At 40.9% G+C, this 18998-nt stretch overlaps 1 protein-coding gene across 1 annotated transcript in view; it reads right to left on the bottom strand.

The window, feature by feature from the left end:
- The window catches only part of CARD10 (caspase recruitment domain family member 10), a 288602-nt gene that overhangs the window by 175026 nt on the left and 94578 nt on the right, over nucleotides 1-18998 (bottom strand). Inside the window, exon 2 of the mRNA XM_086963072.1 lies at nucleotides 15442-15675. Within this exon, the coding sequence (XP_086819198.1) occupies nucleotides 15442-15675 (234 nt within the window). The remainder of the gene's footprint in view (nucleotides 1-15441; nucleotides 15676-18998) is intronic.

The raw sequence follows: 18998 nt of genomic DNA, 5'->3' as shown, positions 1-18998 counted from the left end.
ACTAAAATCTATAATAAATTAAAACATGAAACTCTTAAAAAATATTTAAACTAAAATTTCAAAATAGAATCAATGCAACAGTAGGGGAAATAATGGATAGCAAAAGGGTAAAAATAACTATTCCCACTCCAGTGAGCCCAACAGTAGAGTAAGTGTTGGATAGCGGAGGAATTACATTTACTATTCCAACTCCAGTGAGTGTAACATTAGAGAAAGTGTTGGATAGCAGAGAGGTAACATTTACCATTCCCACTCCACTGAGAGCAACAGTAGTGAAAGTGTTAGATAGCGGAGGAGCAACAATTACTATTCCAACTCCAAAGACTGCAACAGTAAGGAAAGTGTTAGATAGCGGAGGGGTAAAAATTACTATTCCCACTCCACTGAATATAAGAGTAGGATAAGTGTTGGATAGCCGAGGGGTAAAAATTACTATTCCAACTCCAGTGAGTGCAACAGTAGGGAACGTGTTGGATAGCGGAGGGGTAAAAATTACTATTCCAACTCCAGTGAGTGCAACAGTAGGGAAAGTGTTGGATAGCAGAGGGGTAACATTTACCATTCCCACTCCACTGAGAGCAACAGTAGTGAAAGTGTTAGATAGCGGAGGAGCAAAAATTACTATTCCCACTCCCAAGACTCGAACAGTAAGGAAAGTGTTGGATAGCGGAGGGGTAAAAATTACTATTCCCACTCCACTGAATGTAAGAGTAGGATAAGTGTTGGATAGCAGAGGGGTAAAAAAATATATTCCCACTCCGGTGAGTGCAACAGTGGGGAAAGTGTTGGATAGCGGAGGGGTTAAAATTGCTATTCCAACTCCAGTGAGTGCAACAGTAGGGAAAGTGTTAGATAGCGGAGGTGTACAATTAACTATTCCCACTCCACTGAGTGCAACAGAAGGAAAAGTGTTGGATGGCGGAGGGATAAAAATTACTACTTGCACTCCAGCAAGTGCAACAATAGGGAACGTGCTGGATAGCGGAGAGGTAAAATGTACTATTCCCACTCCAGTGAGTGCAACATTAGGGAAAATGTAGGATAGCGGAGAGACAGTAAAAAATAAATATATATATATATAAAAAAACTTTAAATAAATAAATAAACAATATTTTAAAATGAAAAATAAAATATATTAAATATATACAAAAAACATATTTTAATAATAATTACATATAACAAAAACCTACAAATATTATATAAAATAATACATACATTTTTTTAGGTATTTTTTAAACTAGAAAATATTCACAAACAAACAAATTATTCAATACATAAATGTATTTATTGTATTTCCTACCCGATAACCCCACACCAAAAACAAAACCCTGCAACGTATTACATTAAACTTACTTCTATAATTAACATAATTTATGTTCAATTAAAAAATATTTATAAAAAGAACTAATAAACATTAATTGACTACACACACTTTAACACTATAATATCCACAACACACCCCTAAATTAAACTATAAAATAAAAAACACAATTAAAACTTACATTTAAATTAAAAACTATTACTGTTAACAACTAATAATGAAGTAAATAAAATGTATTTAATACCCACCCTTTACCCCTTTAAAAGTAAAAACAACACCAAAAAATAAACTACCCAAAATAAATATCAAATAATTAACATTACTTAACAACTATATATTAATTAAACACAAATTACTTTCCACTCTTTACTCCTAGAAACACCACAACACACACCTAAAATAAATTACACAACCATTGTAAAATGTTTATTAATTTAATTATTATCAATTGACAAACACTTTATAAATAAACACCCTTTACCCCTATAAACCCCAAAACACACATGATTTACACAATTACCATAATTAATTACCAATAATTAAAATGAATTAACCAATTAATTCATAAATTAAAATTAAATGTGCTCCCACCCTTTACACCTATAAACACCACAACACACATCTACAATTAATTACACAATGATCATAGTTACCAATTAATTACGATTAATTAACAACCAATTAATTCATAATTTAAAAATAAATCACTTCCCACCTTTTACATCTATAAACACCACAAGACACACCTAAAATGAATTACACAATTACCATAATTAATTACCAATTAATTAATTAATTAAAAATAACAATCAATTATTAATTATTTAATAATAAATTACTTTACAAATTTAAAACTATAAAATCTCAATTAAAAATATATTAATAAATAAAAGTTAATCAATTAATTTAATATAAATAAATTACTTCCCACTCAATTCCCCAATAAACCCACATCCTGCTACGGAACTAAAAAGAAACTCCATCACATACATATAAAATATATACTAAAATACATCAAATTCATTTAAAAAACTGTATTTTTAACAGCTATATGTTAGTAAATGATATTAAACACTTCAATATTTTTTAAGTCGATATTACTTACCATAAGTCGACATTCTTGACCACGATATTCTTGCTGTGAATATTTCTGAAATAACAGTTGATGGACAGAATGCAGAACAATGTCATACATTCACCCCAGTACAGAGATCTGGGCCTAAATCCATCGTTTTTTTTTTGCACTCCACAACACCCCAGTTCGGGCATGGCCATATGCAAATCAGCCTTGACCCTGTGCCTCATGGGAACAGTCCAGCCCGAACTGCCAAGCCATATTTTTCCTGGACCGGAATCAAGCATCCTAGGACCGGTTTCTGGCTATCAGCTGTCTTCAGCCAGGATAGCTTGACTCCAGTGGTGTGGAGAGCATGGTACTCACGTCTGAGCATACCCATCCCACTTGGGGTCACAAATGCAAAAACAACAGTTGATGGACAGAATGCAGAACAATGTCATACATTCACCCCAGTACAGAGATCTGGGCCTAAATCCATCGTGTTTTTTCACTCCACACCACCCCAGTTCGGACATGGCCATATGCAAATCACCCTTGACCCTGTGCCTCATGTGAACAGTCCAGCCCGAACTGCCAAGCCATGTCTTTCCTGGATCGGAATCAAGTATCCTAGGACCGGTTTCTGGCTATCAGCCGTCTTCAGCCAGGATAGCTTGACTCCAGTGGTGTGGAGAGCATGGGACTCACGTCTGAGCATACCCATCCCACTCGGGGTCACAAATGCAAAAACAACAGTTGATGGACAGAATGCAGAACAATGTCATACATTCACCTAAATCCATCGTTTTTTTGCACTGCCGATATTTCCGAACCACAATATTTTTTACTCGATATTTGTGCAACTCAATATTTTTTATTCGATATTCTGTCTGCACACCCTCTATTTTGTTGTGGTTTTGTATAAACAATGTAAATAAAACACAATATCTCCAGATTTCAGAAGTTCAAGATAGCAATTTTCGTGAAATAAACTGAGGGGCATATTAATCATTATATCACACAGTGCAACAAGTCACCTTGCTGTGCTGCATAATAGGGAAAGTGCAGGAATGCGCTGTACCTAACATTGTTTGGCTCAATCCTGCCTTTTCACAGCACTGACGCACAATCTGCTGCCTAGCGCCAAAGCAGGCACTCTTGCACCATGGTGCAAGGGTGCCTGCATTGTTAGCACCTTCCTGCACAAAAACTATCCCCTGAGTCATTTCCCTCTTTCTTTGTGGTCTGAAGAATGCAGCACACATAGAAAGAGAAAAAAAAACAAGGAGAAATTAACATATTTCTCTTCGTTATGCCTTACCTGTGGAGGTTTAGCAGTTTTGGCGTATTCCCAGGTCTACCACTTATGGTAAATCTGGGAATGCATCAAAATCCATGGGTTGTGCATAGAAACACCCACGCACCACCCATGGAACGACCCCCCCCCCCACGGGTCAGAGTAATGTAACGCAGTGTATTGCACTGCATTGCAATACTCTGGATTTATCATGTCACACAGGGCCACGCAAGGTCGCCTTGTGTGGCTTGATAATTTGCATCTTAAGGGTTGCGTCACTTTTGCACCCCGTTGCGTGGTGCTAAAGTGATGCAACCAGACACAGGCACTAATCCTTGGCAGTGAAGGGAACAATTTTTTTGTGCTGAGGTGCTCCTTGTGAAAGATCAGAATGCCGTCAGTCACAGTGAAGTTTACCCAAAGGCTAAAGTAAGTAGATTCATTGCCCCATTCTGTAAGCTGTATAAGGTGGAAGTAAAATGTGAAAGACGCAAGAGACCAAGGGATTTTTGAAAGTCCCTATAAGTATATTACATATATAATTTTAACAAAATCAAATGTTCAACGTCAGACCTAATAAAGCAGCTACCATTCCTGGAGGCTGGGAACTTTTTTTTTTTCTAGAAATTTGTAAACCTGACTGTTACGATGGCATGCTGGGCTAGTGTAATGTAATGTTTGGTGAAATATGAAAAAGTTAATGGATTGTGTAGTGACTACTGCTGGTAAAGGAAGCTGCAGCACAGGCTGAAAGTTGTTGACTACTATTTTTGCTGAATATTCACTTAAAAAAACAAAGGGTACAGGGACAATATAATTAGGGAACAGAATTTTAAAAAACCTTAGATATTCACAGAATAAAAACCCAAAGGTTACAGGGACATTATAGTTATACTCAGATTTCACTCGTACAAAACCATAGAAATTCAGCTGTTATAGTTACCTGAGCTAACTATAACTTACGCTCCCGCAATGCACTGCTTATGACCTCACATATTGCATCACTCATGCCATCTCTAATGACATCACTCATGACCACATCCAGTCAGTGTAAGTGTTTTCTTAGAATTTATGAGTGTTAAACATATATAGTAAGCTACTACAAAAGTTTAATTAGGATCCTAAGTGTACTAATAAGGAGTGATGCTACTTTTAACATATAATATGTGAGTGGCTGTGTTCATCCGTGTGTAAGTGGGTGTCTGAGTGGCTATATGGGTGTGTGAATGGGTGTATAATTGGGTGTGTGAGTTGCCGTGCGTGTGGGTGAGTGAGTGGCTGTGCGAGTGGCAGTATGGGTGTGTGAGTGGGTGTATGAGTGACTTTATGGGCGAGTGAGTTGGTGTCTGAATGGTTATATGAATGAGTGACTGGATGTGTAAATGTGCTGTATGGGGAAGTGAGTGGCTCTTTTAGTGGGAGTTTGGTTAAGTGAGTTGATGCATGACTGGCTGTATTGGAGAGAATGTGTCTGTCTGAATGGCTGTATGGGTGGGAGGGTGAGTGGATGTGTGAGTACTTGTATGGGTCTGTGTTTTTTTGTGCATTTCTAAGTTTTTTTTAATTGTGTTTTCTAACTTTAACGCCCCTGTAACCTTTGGTTTTCTTAAGTGAATTTCTATGGTTATTTAACCAGTAGGCGCGTTTGTGAAGTGGTGGTGAAAGGGGGTTGGTAGCTGTGTGAGACTTACTGGAGGTAACAAGAGAGGTTCTTGGTCAAGGACCCTCAGCATCCAAGAGGTATTCATCCCCCAACTAGTAGTGCATCCAGAGCCACGTTTGCAAAGTCGAGGAGAAGGGGTGGTGGTCCTCTGACCAGCTCTCCGCAATCCCGCTATGTAGGACTTACTGGAGCTAACGGGAAGGGTTCTTGGCCCTCAGGGACCCTCAGCATCCAAGGGGATTTCATCCCCCAATCAGTAGTGCACCAGGAGGTGCGTTTGCAGAGTGTTGGAGAAAGGTGGTGGGGCCTCTGGATCACTGAAATAATATCGACTGACAAAATATCGACTTGCCAAAATATCGTGGACAAAATATCGACAGTCAAAATATCGAGTTTGTATCTACAAACAGGTAAGTACAAAAATATCGAGTACAAAATATCGTTAACAAAAATATAGATGTAAAAAATATCGACTTTATTAAAAACAGTGTTAAATTAAATTAATATTAAATTTTAATTACTAAAATATACTTAAAACGACTTAAATTAAATTATAATAATAAAATAATAAATGAAAATAATAAAAATAATTTTTTAAAATCTTATTTGTTGACCCTGAACCCTAAAAATACCCCTTTACCCAAAAACCCAAAACTGACCCAGAACCCTAAAAATACCCCTTTACCCAAAAACCCAAAACTGACCCTGAACCCTAAAAATACCCCTTTACCCATGACCTGAAAACTGACCCTGAACCCTAAAAATACCCCTTTACCCATGACCTGAAAACTGACCCTGAACCCTAAAAATACCCCTTTACCCATGAACTGAAAACTGACCCTGAACCCTAAAAATACCCCTTTACCCATGACCTGAAAACTGACCCTGAACCCTAAAAATACCCCTTTACCCATGACCTGAAAACTGACCCCGAACCCTAAAAATACCCCTTTACCCATGAACTGAAAACTGACCCTGAACCCTAAAAATACCCCTTTACCCATGAACTGAAAACTGACCCTGAACCCTAAAAATACCCCTTTACCCATGACCTGAAAACTGACCCCGAACCCTAAAAATACCCCTCTACCCATGAACTGAAAACTGACCCTGAACCCTAAAAATACCCCTTTACCCATGAACTGAAAACTGACCCTGAACCCTAAAAATGCTCCTTTACCCAAAATGTATCAATATTATTTAATTACCAATTAATTATTAATTAACAATAACAATAAAGTAAATATATTAGAACATTAGGTGTAATTATTTTAATAATTAATATTATTTTATCAAAATTAATTACTTAAAAATAACACAAAATTATATATATAAAAAATGTACTCTAATTAATGTAATTAACTAATTACAATTAATTAATTAACAATTATTTACTAATACAAAATATATTCAAAATTATATTAATTAATTAACTAATTAATATTAATTAATTATCAATTAATTATTAATTAAAAATATTAACAAACATATATTAATTAATTAATTATTATTAAATTACTTCCCACCCTATTCCCCTATAAACCCACAACCCGCTACAGAATTACATTACGCAATTATTATCAAAACAAAATTCATGTAATAAAATATTTAATAACATTAATACACACTATTCACACATATTATTACATAAAAATACACTATAAAATATTATATATTATTAAAAAATCGATATTTTTGCTATCTATATTTTATACAGTCGATATTACTTCACTTACCTGAAAAACGATATTTTTGTAGTCGATATTATGTCCAGTCGATATGTTGTCCAGTCTATATTTAAAACTCGATATTATGTCCAGTCGATATTTTGGAGTCGATATTTTGTCTCTATACCGGGGCCTCTGACCAGCTCTCAGCAATCCCACTTTGTGGGACTTATTGGAGGTATCAGGAGGGGTTTGTATCCCCCAAGCACCCTCAGCCTCCAAGAGGAACTCATCCCCCAACTAGTAGTGCATCCAGAGCCACGTTTGCAAAGTTGAGGAGAAGGGGAGGTGAGGCCTCCGACCAGCTCTCCGCAATCCCGCTATGTGGGGTTACTGGAGCTAACAGGAAGGGTTCTTGGCCCTCAAGGACCCTCAGCATCCAAGGGGATTTCATCCTCCAACCAGTAGTACACCAGGAGGTGCATTTTCAGTGTGTTGGAGAAAGGGGTGGGGCCTCTGACCAGCTCTCAGCAATCCCGCTGTGTGGGACTTACTGGAGGTATCATAAGGGGGTTTGTGGCTCCCAAGGACCCTCAGCATCCAAGAGGAATTCGTCCCCAACTAGTAGTGCATCCAGAGCCACGTTTGCAAACTCAAGGAGAAGGAGGGGTGGAACCTCTGACCAGCTCTCCTCAATCCCGCTATGTGGGACTTACTGGAGCTAACAGGAAGGGTTCTTGCCCTCGGGGACCCTCAGCATCCAAGAGGAATTCATCCCCAACTAGTAGTGCATCCAGAGCCACGTTTGCGGAGTGTTGGGGAAAGGGGGTGGGGCCTCTGATCAGCTCTCAGCAATCCCGCTGTGCGGGACTTACTGGAGGTATCAATAGGGGACCCAGATATTATAAAAGGGGGACTGAGCCACGCGGACGCCCTCCAGCCTGGGACTCCATCCCAAGGAACCAGACCTTTTATTTATTTTTTATTTATAAAAGAGGAGGGGGTTTGCGTGGCCCGTCACTGCTTTCAGACTTAGGAAGCTGCTAAACATGCAGCTCCCTGTGTCTAAAAGCAATTCTGCTCAGCTTATAGCAAGCTAGAGCATTTTCAATGCTCATGCTTGCTTGAATTTGAGCTTTTGTTGTGACTTGGCGGGAGCAGCAAAGCTCTCGGCAAGCCACAGCAAACAGATATAGGCACTCCAGGACATCGGAGGACATGGCCCAGGAGGGTGACTGTCCCCAGGGCCATTATTGGCTCCAGGAGGGAAGTCATGCAACCCCCCCCCTTTAGGGCCTGCCCAGGAGAGGTGACAGTCCCCATGGCCGAGAATGGCCTTGGTGGGGGGCCACATGGCCCCCCTTCCATGTTCAAAAGCATTGATTTTGGCCCTGGGTCTCCATTGCCCGGGGAATCCGTGAGGCCCCCCACTATACATTAAACAGCCCCGGTGGTGGTCCCCGGGGAACCAGGGGGTCTGTGAGGCCCCCCTGAATTGTCTCATTTTAGCCCCAGAGATCTGGCGATCCCTGGGCATGTGTGCGTTGGGAGGCCGTAGTGCCCCTCCCGCCTTAATTTAAACTATAGCCCCGGGACGTTGCGGTTCCTGGGGGTGTGCGAAACCGCCCATTAATTATAAATAAGCCTCACTGAGGTGATGGTCCACGGGGCTCGGGGTCTGCGAGACTCCCCCATTTCATAAAAAGAAAAATGGCCACATGACACCAGGACCTGGCCCATCCGGGGCTAAATATTAGAGAAGCTCAGGAGCCTGCGCATCACTTTTTAAAAATCGGTGGGAGTCACTGCTCCAGGGCAACTCCCTCTGATTTTTTTTTTTAACAAATTTTTACCCTGGCTGTGTCCCGCTGGACCCCCCCAAAGAGGCCTAGGGAGTCAGGGTGTTCATACCCTGACCCCTTCTCTTATTTTTACATTTTATTTTTGCGCTTGGCTCAAGCCAAGTCCCCAGATGACTGCCAACACTTCCTGGTTTGAAGTGTTGGCAGTCAATCAGATTTGAGCATGGGGACTGTCGGATCCTTAACGAATTCACATCCTTATATATACAAATTGGGACTTTACTTCATATTTTCAAAACTACTGTATGGATTTATGCCAATTTACAAAAAAGGGGCTTTCAGGATCAACAGCTACCTTTCTACCAAATTTGGTGTAATTCCATTCAGCTGTAACCATATCTAAAGTTCCAATGGGAATTATCAATGGAAACACATGTTTTATGACCCCCCCATTTTTCGCGGCGCCCCTCTCAATGGATTACCCCGAAACTTTCCATGTGCAGCAAAAATAACCAGCACACTTTTTTTGGAACATTTTGTCAAGATTCGTCAAACGGTGCCAAAGATATAAGTAAGTCAAAAAACACTTTTCCTATATGGAAACTAGGTCCTAACTATAACTACCTACTGGCGACCGCCAGTTGGTATATATATATATATATGTACAATAGAGAAACCTCTTTGCTACATATATATATATATATATATATATATATATATATATATATATTCACTGAAAAAACCATAGGTTTCACACCAGTTATAGTTAGCTGGAAATTTTACTGACATAAAACCATTGAAATTCCCACGTTATAGTTAGTTGGATTCACTATAACTTGCGCGCCTGCAATGCACTGCTGATGACGTCACATATTACATCACTCATGACATGGTCAGTGACATCACTCATGACATCACTGATGACACCATCCAGTGAATGTGTGTCTTTCTGAAAAATAAATATGTTTTATATATGTATATGTAAAGGACGATGGAAGAATAAATGTTTAAATAAGTGTCTAAATGGATGTTTTTTTTTTAATTGATTGGTTAACTGGCTTATTAAGTGTATCTTAGTGAATACATATATTAGCGAGTAATGTTTAAATATTTAAATATATGTATCAGTGTTTCACTTTGTATATAAGTGGCTGCATGGGTTGGTGAGTAGCTACATGTGTGTGTATATGGGTTATTAGATTTTTTTTAGTGTCAGTATGAGTGTCTGTATGGTTTGGTGGGGGTATTACTTAGCACATAGATGCATCAATGACTGACTCACTGTTTGTATGTGTTTTGAAGACAGCATATGTGCAGAACTGTATGGGTGGATGAGTGTGTATATGTGTGTGTTAGTGAGTGAATGACTGTCTCACTAGTGTCTTTATCAGTAACGACATATGTTTTAATCTAGTATATGTGAGTATTGATGTATATAAGTGAGTATATGTGAGAGTGAGAGATTGTAAGAGTTCCTGTTTAAATAAGTATGTGTTTCTATAAGTGATTGTTTAAGAGAGTAAGTATGTGTAAGTTTCCTTAGAAGTAAGGTGGTAGTGTGTGTATAGCTGTATATGCAAATAAATGGATGTTCAATAGTTTATTTGCATGTGTGAGTATGTGTGTGAGTAACTTTTGGATGACTGTCGGTGTGTAACAGGATGTATAGGTGTATCACTATATATGATGAGTGAGTATATGTATGAGTGACTACATAGAACTGTTGGTGAATGAGTGGATGTGTATATAGATGGTGGAATTACTGAATTAGTTGTTGTAACTGGTATGGGTATCTCCATGTTTTTGAAAATGTTAGTTTCTATTTTTGAATATGTGTTTCAAGGGTTACATTACACTGAAAGGAGGTCTGTCACTCTGTCACAAGGATGGTGTCATCAGTGATGTCATGAGTGATGTCACTGACCATGTCATGAGTGATGTAATATGTGACGTCATCAGCAGTGCATTGCAGGCACGCAAGTTATAGTGAGTCCAACTAACTATAACGTGGGAATTTCAATGGTTTTATGTCAGTAACATTTCCAGCTAACTATAACTGGTGTGAAACCTATGGTTTTTTCAGTGAATTTAATAGGTTTTTTAAATGCTAATTCCTAACTATAACTGGTGTGAAACCTATGGTTTTTTCAGTGAATTTCATAGGTTTTTTAAATGCTAATTCCTAACTATATATAGGGCCTCAAACCTATGTTTTTTTCAGTGAATTTCAAAAGTTTTTTAATAGCAAATTTCTATAGCTATGAAATATAATATTTTTTATAATGAATCCTATATTGTATATTTATGTAATACTATTTTTTTTATGTAAATTTGTTCATGTTTTTTTTTGTTTGTTTTTTTTTTGCCCTGGAGTGCTCCCGGTGCGCGTACCGATGAGCGCACCGGTAAGCGCAGTCTTCCGGCGCGCCCCGGTGCGCGTCCTGTTTGTGCTATTACCGCGAACGAAAACATCATCGTGACGTATCGCGTAGCCGCGTCCGCGTGATACGCACGGGGTAAGCGCACTCGGAAGCACTCGAGCTCATATGATCGGGCTACGTAAGCGCCCCGGGGCGCGTAGCGTAAGCGCGTCGGGTCCTGTGACCTAATAATAACACTTTTCATTGGTTCAGGAAAGTTTTGGTTTCCAAATGAAGAAAGCCCGGGTCATGTGACCTGAAAATAACACTTTTCATTGGTTCAGGACAGATTTGTTTTCCAAATGATAAAAGCCCCCACCTTTTTTCCTCATTCTCACTTTTTACTTTGACTGAGGAAGACCTGTTTGCAGACCTATTTGTACCTATTTGTACTGAGAAATGGCTACAGTAGAAGCAGCAGCAGGAGCATCTCAACCACCACCACCACAAGGACCACCACAACACCACAGTGGTGGAGAAGAAGAAGAGGAGGAGGAGGAGGAGGAGGAGGAGGAGGAGGAGGAGGAGGAGGAGGAGGAGGAGGAGAGGTGGTACCTGCCTGAAAAGACTACCACCTATAAGCCAAAGGAGCACATTGTCTGGGAGTTTTTTAAAATCCCAAGGGGCCTCAAGAAAGTTAATGCGCCAAAGGTTACTTGTCTGATCTGTGGCACTGTACTTTCCAGGGGGAACCCTGCCAAAAAGTATTCTTTTGGCAACAACACCATGATTCGCCACATGCAACGCCGGCATCCAAACAACTATGCTGCGGCAGAGGTCAGAGAACTGACCAGAAACCCTCCCCAATCTTCTCCCAGCACCTCCCAAAGTAAGCAACCCACTCCATCGGGTCCAGAGACAAGTGAGATGGTCCCAAACATCCAAACCCAGTTTGGAGATTTCAAAATAGTTTGCGAATTTTGTGGAAGGACAATTTGCTATGGAGAGCAAAGTATTAAACGGATTAACCGTGCTGGAGACAACCACAAGTGCAAAAACAAACCCTAATTTTTTCCTGTTTTTTTTTTGCTCCAGTTGAGCCATTTACAATTCCCTGTTTTTTGTTTGTCCCCATAAAAATAAAAAAATATATATAAAATTGTTCATAAAAGCCAAAAAAAGTAAAAAATGTTCCAAAAAACAATAAAAAAAATATAAAACAACAAAAAGAATAAAAAAAACAGTTCTTTTTAGAACTACCTTCAATTTATAAAAAAAATGCTACATTTTAAAAAAACTCTGTTGTCATTCTTTTTTCCCCATGGTACGCTCCCCGGTATGCTCCCCGGTGCGCGTGCCGGGCGCTCCCCCTGCGCAAGTCCAAAGAAAAAAATAATGTTTTTGCCCCTTTGGGCCCTTTTATGGCCCCCACATCAAACCTAGGGGATCAGGGGGGGTCTACCCTGCCCCCTTTTGGTCATTTCCCCCTTTGTTTTTGCCACCTCTTGTGTTTCGATCCTACCGAGACATAAGATGGCGGCCGCTCCGGACTGTTTGGAATGTTGACAGACACCCGAGAGCCAATCAGCTTTCCGCTTGTAAACTTGCGTTGCGCGCTGGAGCGCGCCCCGGTGCGCGTACTGGTGCGCGCTTATAGATATATATATTTTTTGGAACCTAAATTACTCAAAATCCACTGGAGCGCATATCTTGAGACATAGCAAAGGCACATCGGGCTACCAGTCCCTACAATTTTGCCAAGTTTGGTGGAAATCCATTCAGCCGTTCAGGCTAAAAGTGAGTCCAACGCCCTATGGAAATTAACATGGGGAAAACACGTTTTGGGACCCCCCTTTTATCTCGGCCCCCGCTTGACGAATCCCCCCAAACTTTCAGGGAAGGAGCGGAGCGCAGCGAGGCAAATTTAAGGAAAATTACAGGCAGATTCCTCAACCGGCGCCAAAGTTATTCCCAACAGAATGTTGCGGATTTCCTATGGAAAACAATCCTAACTATAACTACCTACTGGCGACCGCCAGGAGGTAATATATATATATATATATATATATATATATATATATATATATATATATATATATATATATATATATATATATATATATATATATATATATATATATATATATATATATAATTTTCTTCCAGGTTATTGTGTCTATATGGCAATACATTAGCGCCCAAGAGTATATTGAGTATTTATAGAAAATAACACAAATAGGTGTTTTGGGAAGGGACAGACACAGGATGTGGATGTACATTAAGGCCACACCCTCTGCATTGGACACAGGCTTCTCTCTCAGTGGTGGGGGCTGATGATACGAGCCAGACAAGATCAGACATAACAAACCAGATGGGGCCTCAGCTCCACAATAGCAGAAAGGTAGTTAGGGGAGTCCAGGAGTATTGCGTTTGATATTTGTTGGATTTCGCAGTCTCTTTGGGTCCTTATTGGTCTCTCTCACGTGGAGGCGTGTTGTATCTTTGAAGTCGTTTTGGCATGGCGCAAACAAGGACTAGTGGCCCTTTGGAACACCTCACACAGCTGAGAACAAGAAAAGCCTAGCGATACAATGAAACGAAATTACTGGGAGAAGTTATCAGTGGAGAACATTATAGAGTCTGTACTCGGCGTCGGAATCATTTTGCATCAGTCCAATAGATGCGCTGTTCATCTCTAGTACTTTCTGGGATTATATAGTTTTGAACTTGCTTGATAAACTGTATCTCTTAAAAACAATGTTTATTAAAACATGCTAATGGCCAAGTTAAGACCACGAATTTGAATGCAGTGGCACTGGAATCAAACGTTGCCAAAGTACTATTATTTCTCTGCATTATTCTCCCTCCAAAGCGCCTTTGGTAAAAAGACTTTTTATGCCCAGTTACCCACCAGAACTGTATTCATTTTAGATTTCAATGCGCTGGTTGATATGCCATTTGTGTCAAAGTTTATCAATTCGTTCCTATGGATCGTTACCTATATATATATATAACTTAAGACCCCTGCTTTTTGGTAGACGACATCTGGGTACATTGCCATAAATCGGAAGACACTACAAATGGAACCTTCGGTAAACCCCTTCCTAAAATGTAAGGCTTTTCCTTTCTGTTTACATCCCAGTTAGTCTCCTGCACTGACGGTTTACTGATTACAACCATAATCGAGGTATTGTTTATATTATAAGTTAATGTGTAATAGAGATTTGCAATTATATCTTTGCCTTCGCACAATGAGCTTCTTTGCTGCATTCACGATCTGCATGTGGGAAAGTTCAGGGATGGAGAACAGAATAGTGCCTGGTTGCATGGATTATTTATGTAGTATCAAGGTGATATGTAAAAAAAAAAGGGGGGAAATTCATTTCGTTTCAGTCATGCTGTTTGCTCGTTTTTTGTTGTCTTTTATTTGTAAAATGAGGTTATGTTGTAAAGGGCTAGTGTTAGATTCAGAACATTTGAAGATACAGCATTAGTGGTGAGATCTTTAACTTAATTTGGAATACATTGTTGGGACTGCTGGTAACTGCTCAAGGAGGACAGCCTACTCACCTGTCAGAAAATCAGTGAGGCTGATTCACCCAGACATTTAGAAGTACTTCAAGTAGTAGTCCTGTAGTACTCTTTTAAGTACTCTTACAGACCTTTGTGAACTGGCCACAACACTTCTAAATTGGAATATAATGTTAATATTCAACTACAATTAGGGCAAATTGAAAGAACTGCGACCTCTTTGCACGTTTGCTAATAGTAAGTTGGGCATTTGGGGGCTGATTCATAAAGGCAATTAAGAGTATGTAAAGGAATACTCTTGTAGAACTACTTTCCATACTCGTAAAATCTTTTGAGAGTCGCAGTCAATGTGTTGCAGTATTTCTAAACTAAACAAAAGTGTTGGCCACGCAAAATTTCAGTGCAGGACCACAGGAACAATACGAATTACCCGCATGAAAGCGGATCATGCCACTGGTGTTTTCTGCACTATTTTTTAGCATGAAATGTGCCTTCACATTTAAGAGAATAAAAGGATGAATTTTGAGCTAAAGTGTAGTGCTAAATACCAGGTTTGCATTTCTCAAAATGATACATATTAGATCAAAATTTTTGTGGAATTTCACACAATTACGCAAAAGCTAATTACTCAAATTTTCACACACCCTTAGTGTAACTGCAATTGTAAGTGGGCGATACGTTGGAGTAATGAGGATGATGCAGAAGCGGCACCATTGGCCTGTGTATTACAATTATAGGCTCACCCGTCTGACTGGTCTTGGTGGGGAAGCGGTAAGTATTGAGAACCTCCTCCTCATCCTGCTCATCGATGACTCTGCACTGACGCAGGTACGGGGTCAGCTTGGCGGGATTCAGGGATCGCGTCAGCTGGTGCCGAAGTCTTTCGATCTTCTCCCACATCTCTCCCTCCTCCTTCTCCTCCTCCTCCTCCTCCTCTTCTGAAGTTCTGGACCCGGGGCCAGCTCCATCTAAGGAAACTATACAGAAAGAAAATAGGGTGGCTCATACAAACTGTACTCAATGTATGGTGAAGAAAAAGTCTGGGTTTACAAACTACAGCCAGAGGTCTTTACAGAACTATGACATTTTGTACAATCTGGTCTTCACACACTTTTACAGTCACTGTGCCTTTCATCTAAACTGTACTAATCTAAGGGAGGGTAGGAAAGTGGTGGAGAGGTATATTCTCCATGTGGGATTAGCTATACTCCTGTGCTTGATTGGTTGAGGGGAAACAGCATACACAGGGATGAGGATGGTAGAACATGATCAGGGGCAACTCAGGGGCAACATTAAGGGGTCTTCTCCAGAATAGAATTTATACCTTCCTCCAGGAAAGGATTCAGTAGACTTGTCTGGGCACAATAGGAGATCCTCTTCAAGGGCATGACTGAGGAGGTTTACTTGGGTAGGATATAAGAGCAGCTGTTATCACAATGGCAGGTCTTGCGTCTGCTGGTGTGGGTCCTAAATATTGACTACAGAATATCGTGGGACACTAATGTTGTAGACTGAATATCAAGGAACAAAATATCGAAAGGCAGGTATGTATAGATTTTCTATTCCTAACTCCCAGTGGTTAATTTGTAAAAAAAAAATGAGTGCCGGGGCTCTCGTCAGGAGGCAGCTATCCCATGCCCATTTCTTCTGCTAGCGCTGCCTAAAACAGAACTAACTACTAACCAAGAAAGTGGGGGGAGGATGTGGCATAATGGCCAATGCTGCTGACTTTGGCACTGGGGAACCAGCCTCTTGTGATTCTGGGCAAATCACTTAATCTCCCCCCGTAACTGAATGTGTCCTTTAACTCCTTCCATGCGGCCGCGATTCCCCTGGTGTGCTGTAAACAACACGAACAGGGGCGGGCCGTGACAAACCCCAGCCGTCATCAGCACACGAGCACCGTAGTGCATGACGGCTGGGGTTCGTCATCAGCATGGAAGGGGTTAACTGGTGCTCATGAAAAGCACCGGTGTTGATGGTTAAGTGCTAGGACTGAGCACCAGCATCCACTGGTTCACATTAAGCACTGCTGCTAGGCCACATCTCCTCTAGAAGGCATCAAGGGGTCCCAAAGGTATGTTTGCCCTTTTGGGCCACATTGATGAGATGTTGCTTGGGTCTATGTGTAGGCTAAACATATGCCACTCCGTGTGACTCTTAGAAAGGCTAAGCTGAATGAAATGTTTGAATATTTATGTTCTCATTTAGAAGCATTTTTTAGAGTGGGAATGAGACTGATTTGCATATGGTCAGCACTCTTCTGCAATGGCACACAGACAGCATAAGAACATGGAATAATACACGTCTAAAATAATTATCAGGGATTCGGATTAACTCAAGAATTGCCACCTTTTGTTCATAATTCGTTTTAAGCAAACATATTTCTTCAATTAGAGTGTGATTGTGGTCCTTTTTTCCCAGTTTCTCGAATTTGGACTTTTTAGTTTTGGCAGGATTGATTGTAACATCGTGCGGTAAACAAGGGTGTACACATTGAATACAGTGAGTGTACAGCCTTCCACCTGTGAATGTTATTTGGGTAAAGGCAGGGAATTTCCCCTACCTACCCTCTCAAGTCCCCTTTCCTCTTGGCAGAGCTTCCTGATCTGGAACATCTTCCGAACAGGAACCACGTGTTGCTTATAAAAACAAAACCTGGTCCTGCCTACCTGCCAGGGTAGGAAACGTGGGCCAACCACCCATCTACAATCCCTGCTGTATTCTTCTTGTCTTTGGCAGGTGGGAACTGAGTTGTCGTGGTGGTGGTTCCTGCTGGGATTGTACCCCCTCCTGCCTAACCAGGGTTAATTCATGGAAGAGCATTGTGCTTCTCGAGAAAACGTGCAAGACGTTTTCTTTATTGACATGTGCATAACACAGCGACATGAGCGATTCTCAATTCATATAAACTGTAAGGGTTTTAGATGAAGACATTTGGGCAGATTTATGTTGCCTGACGCATCTCTGCAAATCGACAGAGATGCGCCAGGAAAGATAGGGGCACGCAAGTTTATCCTTGAGCAACCCATGATGCGCCGCATTTAACAATGGGGCGCACCATGGCGCAGGAATAAACAGATGCGTGTCGCATCTAGGGCGTGAAGTTGGCGCAGTGCTGAAGTTGTGTTGCGTGCAGCACGCAACTCCAGCACTATTCCAACTTGCCCAATCTCTAACGTGGTGCGTCAAGCCTTACGCCTGCTTCAAGCAGGCGCAGGGTTTTGACGCATCAGCGTTGGGAAAGTGACTGAGTCACTTTTCAGGGGCGTTCCTGCGACAGAAGGCCCCCCCTGTGTGGAAACGCCCACATGAAACCCGACGCAGGTTTCATGTGGCGCAGGGCCTTACACCTTGACACATCTCCATAGATGCGTCACAATGTAAGTATTCGCAATGTGGCGCAGGGTTTACGCTGCCCTGTGTCACAGAAGTGACGCAACGGTGGCGCAAAAGTGTTGCAAGTCTGACATAAATCTGCCCCTTAGTGTTTCAGTCGAGTGCAAATTCTTGGGGAATTCAGTTTGTGTCTTCTTTTTTGCAGCACTGTTGAGTTAACTGTGTAATAATGCTTGGTCTGTCAGAACGTGAAGTCTTTTCACAAGGCACGATTGTAGCGAAGGTTAAGAGGCCTTGGAAGTAGAAGTAATGGCTAGATTGCTTAATGACAGGAGTATGCTGGAAGTAGGGGAGCATGGGCCGGTGCACTGCAGGGCCAACCAGCCGTTTTAACTTAATTAACCGCAGACTTCATGTGGGGCCCAGCGGGAGCCGTAGCTACCACGCCAGTGACCGTCAGGTCATGCCACCCATGATCCACCAAAAAGAAACTGCATTGGTAATGGCAATGGCTTATTATATTATGGCTGCAACTTACGGTTACTGCCCTGGTTATATTCGATAGGCCATCCATGCCAGGCGCCTGCAGCTGCTGCCAGCACTACAATGTCCTCTGAGCCAGGCTAAACACCTCAACCGAGTACTGTCTCAACCACTGATAACTCGTGGTGAGGAACGGATGCCTGCCGGTGCTTGGCATTTTGAAAATTCTTTTACACACGCTGCCTGACGCACAGCGCTACCCCCACGTAACCAAATCCAGCCCCCTGCCCAATAAATGTCCCGCCCACATAACTAAAGAAAACAAATTTAAAATGCGCATCCTGATCATCACTTCTGAGTCACGACTGAATCAATCTGATCTGCATATTAGACACATTCATGCAGTAAATAAATTATGAGTGGGACGGTCTGGACCCGTATGTGATGTGCCAAGTCAGGGAGGTAATTCAATTATGTA

The sequence above is a fragment of the Lissotriton vulgaris genome, chromosome 1_1 (genome assembly GCF_964263255.1).
Source record: "Lissotriton vulgaris chromosome 1_1, aLisVul1.2, whole genome shotgun sequence".
Classification (NCBI taxonomy): domain Eukaryota; kingdom Metazoa; phylum Chordata; class Amphibia; order Caudata; family Salamandridae; genus Lissotriton; species Lissotriton vulgaris.
The sequence above is the reverse complement of the archived record's forward strand: the minus strand, read 5'-3'. Positions and strand labels throughout refer to the sequence as shown.